Here is a 10,055-nt window from a genome sequence, read left to right as displayed (position 1 = left end):
TTCTAAAAGCAATGGACACCAGACGGCGAAGCAGAACAGCTATAGGAGGTAAAGTTTAACGTACGAGCGATTATACGATTAAGATGCTGATGTTTGAGGTATCCTCGTTACGTACCTTATTTCAGCAGGGGGACAAGTAAGGAGTGGCACAACGCCCAAAAACAATTCTTGGCGGCCCTTACGTTCGTAGAGTTAGGTCTAAATGATGAGTTGCGTCGGTACGACCACTCGTCATCAGCTAATCATCTGACGGAGAGGACCATCGCGGCCCTCCAGAATGCGATGTTTTCCCAACGGGACAGCTTCTGGAAGGGTATGCAAGGATTACTGGATTGGGCAACCAATCCTCAAAACATCATTTTTTTATTATTCCGTCGTGCGATCCATTCATTATCAAGCGAAGATTGCGGAAAGCGTACGAAAATAGCCAAATACGCGCCTGCTCGCTAGTCATGCAAACGGTCGTTCATTTCATTCTACTGGTCGATTTCAACTGAATAACTGCAAGATGGCGAAAACACAAATAAATAAATGGAGTAGCACCGAGGACACAGTCCTCGTCGAATTAATACACGCCAAAGATATAGTGTGTAACGTAAACAACCCGCTATATTCAATGGCGATCACGCTGTTCTTCAGTTAGCCAACTTTTGACCCAGTGTTTTCGTTTACGGCGAGTCCTGACCGCCTGAGCCAGTTGAAATATAGCCATACTCGCTGCAATTAGTTTTAATCAATTGGTTTGGAGATGCAAGCTCGCTCAGTTATTCATGATGTAAATTAACAATAAGTATACAAAACTTTCTATAAATGTCAAACGGCCGCGTAAATTTTAACAGATGCTCGCTAGGTTTGACAGCTCAGTTTTTTTGACGTAAAATTGCGCGGGAATGCGTTTAGTGTAGCCACCAATCTAAGAAATATCTAGTTTTCGGTCAACCTATATTTTTAATAATAGCAACACTATGTTTATTTTAAACCAATCAAAAGCAAGGACCAACGCGATTGAATCGTTGTGTGTAATTGCAAATATTGTTAAAACGTTGACCACGACGGTTTTTGGATCGGGTTGGGTCTGCACGTCTGCCAATGTAATTAAACCATAACAGCGATGGGCCTGTACCAAAAAATCGAAGAGGGTTTTGGGGACAACGCATAATCAAATTTGCGAGGACATGACTTAGATGCTTACCGGGAAGCGCGCCGAGATTATGCAAGCTCGGCGCCAGGTGATTTCGTCTTCAGTGAAGCATACCTTCACTCGGGAGGCACTATCAAGGATTCCTTCGAGCTCAGAATCCCGGAAGGCCCTCGAACTCACATTATAGCCGGGGTACTCCGTATGGGAAACGCCCTGTGGGAAGGGAGTTCTCTAGGGGAGGTACGGGCTCCACCAGGGTCCGTACTCCAAGCGGGGGTGACTGCATCTGGACGACCAACAACATTGGGGGCCGCCTAAGAGACTTTCGGTGAGTCTGGATGATGTAAGATACCCCCCCAAAATTGGTAAAAAAAAGCCGTAGCCCGCATACCTTTTGTGCGGACACCACCATTGGTAAGTTCCTCTATACTTTTACGGGAAGAATTTCAAACGCAACAATCAGCAGAGGTCACTCTCGAGATCGAGAAGTTAAAGAACTCAGGGGTTCTAGAAGAAGCGGGGCCAACCACCTCTGTTTTCTCTCAACCCTCTTTCTGATCAAGAAACAAGACGGGACCTATGCCCTGTTTTCAACCGAAAGCGTTTGAATGCGTTCCTACAGCCAAAGCCATTCAAACTAATTCACCATTACGAGGTTCCAGCCGTCTTACAAAAATAAGAATGGCTAGTAATAATAGATCTATGCCAGGCGTACCTCCAGGTACCCATGGCTTCTCATCATCGTCGATTCGTTCGACTAACCTACCGAGGAGAGCTCCTACAATTCACGTGTCTCCCGTTCGTGCTGTCAGCCGCTCCGATTGTGTTTGCATCCCTGAGCAATTGGGTCGCCGAACGCCTACGAAAGAATGGCTGAGAATATTCAATTACCTAGACGATTTCTTAGTGGCCAACCAATCCGATAAACAGTCTCGGTTCAGGTGGAATATAGGATAACCTTCTTACAGTCTTTAGGGTGGTTAATAAATATAAAAAGATTCTGTCTGATTCCAAGCCAACAGCCAGCAAGAAGCCAAGGTTCCTGGATATCACGTAGGACACACACAACAAGCGGAGGTTTCTGTCGCCGGAGAAGTGTGTAGCACTCCGTCACCATCTGCTAACGCAGGTACAAAAGGGCAGTTGGTCGGTCAGACAGGCACATATCCAATCCCTTCTGGGGCGATTTAACTTCACATCCTACCTCCACGAGGAAGGTTGCATTGCCGACGGCTACAACGCTCCAGTCATTAATATGGCCGAGGTCCCATCCTCGCCAATTGATGACAATCCCACCACAGGCCTAACAGGACATCATGTGGTGGCTCTAGGCGATAGGATCCTCAGAGTTGACACAACGCAGGTACAAAAAGGCAGTTGGTCCCTCAGACAGGTGCATATCCAATCCCTTCTGGGGCGACTCAACTTCACATCGTACCTCCACGAGTAAGGTTGCATTGCCGATGGCTACAAAGCTCCAGTCATCAATATTGTCGAGGTCCTATTCTCGCCAATAGACGACAATCACACCACAGGCCTAACAGGACATAATGCGGTGGCTCCAGGTGATAGGATCCTCAGAGTTCACACACAGAACGACATTCAATCACTTCCTGACGACAGACGCAGCCGACACAGGCTGGGGAGCCAACTGAATGAACACCACCTATCAGGTACGTGGAAACAAGACCAGTTAGCATGTCATGGCATTCCAACAGGAAGGAAATGTATGCAATTCAATCTCAGGTACAAGCAATCATAGGATCAGATCTGCTTCTGCAGACAGAGTAACAAAACACTGGTGGCCTACATCAACAACAAGGGCGGCACAAAATCTGTCACCCTCTTAAACCTATGCCGACAGATACTAGTATTTACCAGTCGAGCCAACATCACGTTTACTGCACAATATCTCCGCAGAAATTACAACTGCGTGGCAAATCATCTCTCCCGCAGACAACTCATTCCCGAATGGCACCTCATCAACACCGCAACCCCCCCCCCTGTTTCAAAGATGGAGAGTTCCCGAGGTGGATTTATTCGCAAGCGAAACAGCATAATATGTCGTTGCAACGTACGTCTCACGAGACGTTACAGACAGCGGCGCGCTGTTTCACGACGCCTTCAGCCGAGTATAGGACTTCAGACTGGCGTGAATATTTCCCCCACCAAACTTACTTCCACGAGTCCTAGCGCACCTGAACTCAGCAAAAGGGAAATACTTACTAATGGCAGCGAGCTGGAAACAATGCTTTTGGGGAGTGAACTTACGAAAAAGGGCGATAGTACCTCCTTATACAATACCTCACCTACATACGACACTAGTAGGTACGGAGACCAACCGTCCACCTCCAAGGACCCAGGACCTGTCCCTTTAACTATGGATAATTTCGGGTGGGGTGAAATAACATCAAATTGAATGGTGGAAGAAAGGGAACTCCTTACTTCCAGATGGTGGCCTTCGACTCTAAAAACTTACAAACCAGCTTGGAACAAATGGAAGGCAATGACATGGTGTAACATGAACCTAATGGATCATAATAGCCCTCAATAAATGGAATTGGCCAGATACCTAGGCTACTTGCACAACACGGAGGGTTTATCGTACAACACCATCCTGGTGCATAAGTCAGCCATAGCCACATTTTGCAAACCGATTATCATTATAGATATCAGCATCAACGTGGTAGTACAACACATTATGTTAAAGGCAATTTCGGTACATAAAACCAAACCCGTCAAACCACCGGTTTGGGATCCAGAATGAGTGGTAGATCATCTTAGGAAAACAACACCAGTGGAGTACAACCTATTCGAAACGTCTCGCAGGGTTCATGACCTCACACTACTCAGTAATAGTAGACAATGGGTTAGTGGATAAAGGTGACCACATAATTGTATAGCCAATGTTTGGCGCGAAGACAGATACCGCCAAGCATCGTCAATCGGAATGGAAGCTAAGCGCTTCGACGTGTCAGAACATCGACCCAGTATTCTGGTTACGGAAACTCGTCTGCGTGTCAAACCCAAGGAGAGAGGAAGGTGGGGATATTTCGGAATTATTTATATCTTCAAGAGGACCACCAGGACAGTAATAGGGAATTGGATAAGGTCAGTACTGTTGGAAGCAGGAGTACAAGAACCACCAGGCAGTGTCCGCTCAGTGGTGGCTTTCTTAAACTGTAAATATACCCAATAGATGATATCTTAAAGAGAGGTAACTGGCGTGGTGAGTCGATATTTCACGACAACTATCAGAGAACGATGGACACACCATCATCAGAAGGGGAAAGAACCCATTAACTTCTCTATTCAACCCTATACATTGAACGTCACGATGGTCTATACCTCGTCAATGAATCATTGTCACATACAGGAATTAGGCATACCCAACACCAGGTGATAACAAACAGATATCTCAAGGACTTCAAAGTCAAATTCGAATAATGAAAGGAGTTTTACCTACCAATAAAACTCTTATTATTCATGTTGACTTTGAAGTCCAGGTAACTTCTACCTGGTTCCTTGAGCCATATCATAATGAAGACAAAGGAGTCCTAAGCTCCCTACATAAAAAAAAGGTACGCGCGGGTATGACCAGTTAATAAAAAGGGAGGAATGACCAACGACAAGAAAAGGGATAATAAATTAGTAGAATATAGCCTCACGCGAAGAAGGAAGAGCAAACCCTATCTCAAGGACTTCAAAGTCAACATGAATAATAAGAGTTTTATTGGTAGGTAAGACTCCTTTCATTATTTGAAATTTGTAAAAATATATACTTAAAAGGAAATGGGAAATAATATCTTCCAATACCATATGATTCCGACATCGAATACCATAGCTGATAGATACAACACAAGCGCCGCCTCCAGACCTCACGTTAAATTTTTCGGTCTCTACCTACCTACTTACAGTTTAATTTTTTTAGTAAGTATAGATATTATTAAAAACAGAAGAGAACGATGAAAAAATACGGGTGCTTATGACTGGTCGTCCGCCGTCTTTGTTTGTCAGTCGCCATTGTTAAATTCTGCTATCTTTTTGTCATCGAATTATAGTACGCGGTCCAAGAAATGATAGTATTTCGGCAAAAATTATAGAATGTGTTGAAAATGTAAAAATATGCTATTTAACCGGTGAATTCAATTGATTGCATTTTTCAAAATTGTGGTATTTTTGACGTACTATACTTTTTTAATAGTACGCGGACCAAAATGTACAGTTCACTGACAAATGGCAGCGCGCGACGGCGGACGGCGGTCACAAGACCCAAAATACGGCGTATTCACTTTAATATATTTTTTTAATATAAATTTTGTTATTCTACTCGAAAATTTTCGTCGTAGCCTCCCCCAAACCAAAGCGAATATTCGCGGCGAATATTCGCAGCGAATTATTCGCCAATCAAGCTTGTATTGGCTTACGGGACAGAGCACGCTTGCGCGACCGCCTTGCGTCTTGAGTGCGAATTTGCAGCGAATATTCGCTGCGATTTTCGGGAACTCTGTCGACAGCGAATTTATTCGCGGCGGACAATTTCGCCAAGGGAATTAGTAAAATCAAAATGGCGAAGACATTGAGCAGCTGATCGAGTTGGTCCGGAAATATCCAATCCTTTATGATTTCTCTGACAGTGACTACAAAACATAAGAAAGAAAGATAAGATATGGGATGAAATTGGCAGGAAAATTGTTGAAAATGGTATGAAGGTCGTCATAATAATATTATGTAGGTATCTTTGTCTAACCAAAGTATGTAAAGTTTTTTGACAGGATGAATACGCTATTATAAATAAATAACTTTAATCTAAGGTCCCGATATTTAAAAAATACATATTATTAATTTGCGTCATGCACAGCCTTTAATAACAGAAACTTTATAGGTAGGTAACTTTGATTGTTAGTGCACTGACAGTTCTAACTTATTGCGATCGTTTGACGTTTTGGTTTCGACTTTCGAGCAGTCATATCAATAATGTTATAATTAGGTATCAGTTACAATACTTCAATCATATTCGGTATCGGTCACGTAAATACCCATTTTATATTCGTCGATAATATCTTGATAATATTTTTTTAGGTTAGATAGGTAGTCTTTAAGATTATTTTTTTGCTTCTAACATTATGCAGCATAGCATTTCTATTGTAGCTAAAGATATAATATACATATAGGTAGATAAGTAGGTACTCCATGTCGTCATTGTGGTATTTTGTAAGGTTTTAGACCAAAAACCTTACATACTACTTACTATCAGGTTATTTACAGTAGGACATACCTAGGTTGTGTTTGTTTTTTGATCTCAAGAGACCTCAATCACAAAAACGATATTATGTACCTATATACCTACTAGGTATATATTTCCTTCATTATGTATAGGTATATTGAGCTAATTAACTGGTTTTGCCCAGTGCCGACCGCGAACCAAGATAATATCTACATGTTCCATGTACCTACCTAACATAACCAATGTTTTCTGTTTCACATTAATTTGTATACCTACAAACATTTTAAACTTAATTGAGATGTTCTTAAACTTCTGTTCATGTAATATTATGTCATTTTCACACACCGGACGAAGGCCCTTACTTATAAATAAAAAAATACTTACGTGGTTGAGCAAGGAATCAGATTAGATGTTTTATGAAGCCGTTTCTAGAGGTCAGGGTTACGTTTCGACTTGAGCTACTAAATGATTATTTTACACCGGGAGAAGCCCGCCTGTAACAGGGGTGTATCATAGGTATATCTTGGTCTGCATTAAGCAATAAGATTAATAATTTTATGTGCATGTAAATATAAAGGTCAGGTACCTCCTCTAAGTACATAATATTATATTATCATCATGGATACCTACCTGAATGATGTTGGAGATATACTAATGCTTTGTGATGAATTTAATTTTAGCAAAGATCTTCAACCTTTCAACGTAGGTACAAAGCACCAGAAGAAATTAAAAATGAAACCCCCGGCATTAACAGGAATAAAATAATATTTCATCATAAACATCAGTCGGGGTCATTCCACTGCTAGATGAAAGCCTCTTCTAGCTCCTTCCACTATTTTCGGTCTCTAGTTCTTCGCTGCTACATACTTTTATTGTACTTCACGTGAACAAAGAGATCAACTAAGTGAAGTGTCAATCAACAAAAGTGGCATTTGTGCACAATGTTAATGAATTTTCCAAAACATTAAGTGTGATAATATAATATACAAGGATGAATAAGGCGTGGGCGAGGGCCAAGGTCCATTTTATGATTCCTCTATTGATGTACCTATTTTTATTAAGAAAAATGTTTGCCGTAGAATGGGGTGAATACTGAATAGACCCTTTTTAAAATTTCTATTTTTCTGCTACACATTATTGGGACAAACATGAATGACTTAAAACCTGTTTCTATGGACATAATCATACTCTAAAATATTTTTCAACTACCATTTATTATCAAACAGCCAATTTTGTGTGATGTCTCTTTCTATCCAGCGTTGGGGTGATTATAGACATGGCGGGTGGATAGAATTGAATAATGGTAATTTCCTAATGTTAAAAATGTAATTAAGTACCTACTGTACATTACAAATTTATGTAGGTACATTTAAGTATGTAAATCAAAATCAAAAATATAAATTTAAATGTTATACAACACAGTATCATGTAAGTATTTAAAAAAACATATACTTACATAAACATCTATTTATCCAAGAATTATTTGATACTTGAATCTGTATTTTATTTACCATATTCGATGGATGTATGTGGTGTATTTTGTAAAATATTTGGTACGTATTTATTATTTAACTAAGCGTATTTAATTTGCTACGTGACCTGTAGCTCTTTTATAATCACAAATTATTGTTGAATGTTCCGAAAATGAGTTTATGTGCCGAAACAGCTGTCAAGGTAAATGACTCAGTTAAAGTAGAATTAACAAAAATAACTATATTTCAAAACCATTATAATCCATCTACCATGTAAACACCATTTCAAGTAATAAAGAAATAAAAAGTCACCTAATTAAATAATATTATACTAGAAAAAATATACTATCTATATACCCACTTAATTTTCATTTAAAGTTGTAAAACGCCCGGTTACTAAATAGAGGAAGGACAGAGTCTTCTGGCACGACCGAATCACATTGGAACGGTGTTATTGTCATTTGAAAGTAACAATACTGACACCTAAATGAGTCGCCTGTACTGCCAGAATCATCTGAACCCTGTCTACCTATCTATATACAATTTATTGTTATTTTTTTTCATATTTGTCCATTTTATTACAATATCGTGTTACTTTTAAAGCTCATTGTAATTCTAATAATTATATAAATATTTTTCTTGTATTCTGTGCAAAAATGATTATTAAAACTTTCTTAACCTAAACCAAGTATTTTTTATTGAATGATCCTGCAAAAATATTCAAGTACAGTTAAGTGACATATTTTGTTTCGGTGTATAAGCCATAAATAAATATACATAAATTATATTTAATATATACATGTATACTGTATGTATAGCCACGGTTGGTCTTGCACTTGTTGCTGTAGCTATGCGATCTGGTGTGGTCCATTATCCAAAAACACTCAATCACATCCCTGGTCAAACAGCGGGCAGCCGTGTAGTGAGTCTGGCTGGCCTATGGTGGCACTAGAATGATTTCAATATACACAGTCTGTTAATTTGAATATGTTTTCGACTGAAAGTTGTAAAAATATTAGAAATCAGGATTTAAATAATTAAAAAACTGTTTCATGCAAAATTTTGATTCCTTTGAAGTACCTATACAAAATACGGATGAATATAAACCAAACAAAAATATTTGTTACTGGTACTGCCATAGTAAAGTAAAGTTTAACATACTTCCCTAATAGAACAAAATTCCCAATTCTTGTCGTTCTGTAGATGTTTCATTTCAGTTTTTACCAACGATCCATTAAATATGAATTGGTCATAAACACTCAAAGGAAATCTGGCACTCACTGCGAGAATGTCCATGTCAGATACCTGCATAAAAATAAATGTCATGTTATGATATTATACGTAATGAATATGAATGTATCAGAAACAACATAGATTTTATTACGAATTTTACATTTACAGAAAATTTCCTGCGCTCATTTTTGAAAGTCTCCAAGTATGACGGGTATATTCGCACATGGGTGCAGTTAATGCACCCAATGATTTTCGGGAAACCTGCCCTTTCTTGAAGTCTGAAATTAAAAAATATTTTTAACGACACAAAATAATATTCCCGTTAAATTCTTATTGAGTAGGTAATTTACTTGTTGTGTCTATGCGCAGTTACTCTAGTTACATGACATGTACATTGTAATATTGTATAAATTGATCAGAGGGTATCAACACAACACTAAAGACTGTCAGCGCTGTATGGCGACTGTATGTAAGTATTACTAAGCACTGCTATTATAGCATCGGTCACGTTTCCTATGCATCTGCTTACTGATGCCTGGCTCATTGCGCAGAAGACTTGGCCTACCCGTTTTTGGTACGCTCCCTCTGCGTAGAAACGCAAAATAGTCAAAACCTACAATTCAAATAACGGAGACATGTTATTTCAATAGCATATTACCTTCAAATCCTGTTAACCCTTCATGGTAAATGCTTATTTATAATATGTGCAGTTATGAAACTGAGTAAATCTATCTTACCTATGAGCCATGGCAATCTTGCCCTGTCATAAAGTAAGGTTATATTAAATGTCGATGTAATTTGTCGCACGCCATCTCATTATATCTTCAGCGTGTAATAAGCATTCAGAAGACGTGTACATTTTGTCAACACACAACTGTCACTTTGACATTCGTATATGTATTTAGTCTATGGCTGCATCCAATGCTGCCACCTTGTTTCAGATAATTTTAAAATACACTTTACGCAAAGTGGGTAAAAGTTG

General features: G+C 39.3%; 1 protein-coding gene across 2 annotated transcripts; it reads right to left on the bottom strand.

Moving 5' to 3' along the window:
• Window positions 1-8,521: 8,521 nt before the first annotated feature.
• Window positions 8,522-9,974, bottom strand: LOC147078824 (uncharacterized). Of its 2 annotated transcripts, none has more exons than XM_085949917.1 (4): window positions 9,811-9,974; window positions 9,240-9,351; window positions 9,002-9,145; window positions 8,522-8,788 (listed from the first exon to the last, which is right to left on the bottom strand). In XM_085949917.1, exons 1-4 carry the CDS (start codon window positions 9,819-9,821, stop codon window positions 8,741-8,743), a joined length of 315 nt encoding a protein of 104 aa, XP_085806043.1. In that variant the 5' UTR covers window positions 9,822-9,974; the 3' UTR covers window positions 8,522-8,740. The 2 variants fall into 2 exon arrangements, with proteins under 2 accessions (XP_085806043.1, XP_085806037.1); XM_085949911.1 differs by having other exon boundaries at window positions 8,529-8,788; window positions 9,234-9,351.
• Window positions 9,975-10,055: the final 81 nt, after the last annotated feature.

The sequence above is a fragment of the Rhyacophila brunnea genome, unplaced genomic scaffold (genome assembly GCF_057557595.1).
Source record: "Rhyacophila brunnea isolate RB1 unplaced genomic scaffold, BYU_Rbru_1.0 scaffold_10, whole genome shotgun sequence".
NCBI classification, from domain to species: domain Eukaryota; kingdom Metazoa; phylum Arthropoda; class Insecta; order Trichoptera; family Rhyacophilidae; genus Rhyacophila; species Rhyacophila brunnea.
The sequence above is the reverse complement of the archived record's forward strand: the minus strand, read 5'-3'. Positions and strand labels throughout refer to the sequence as shown.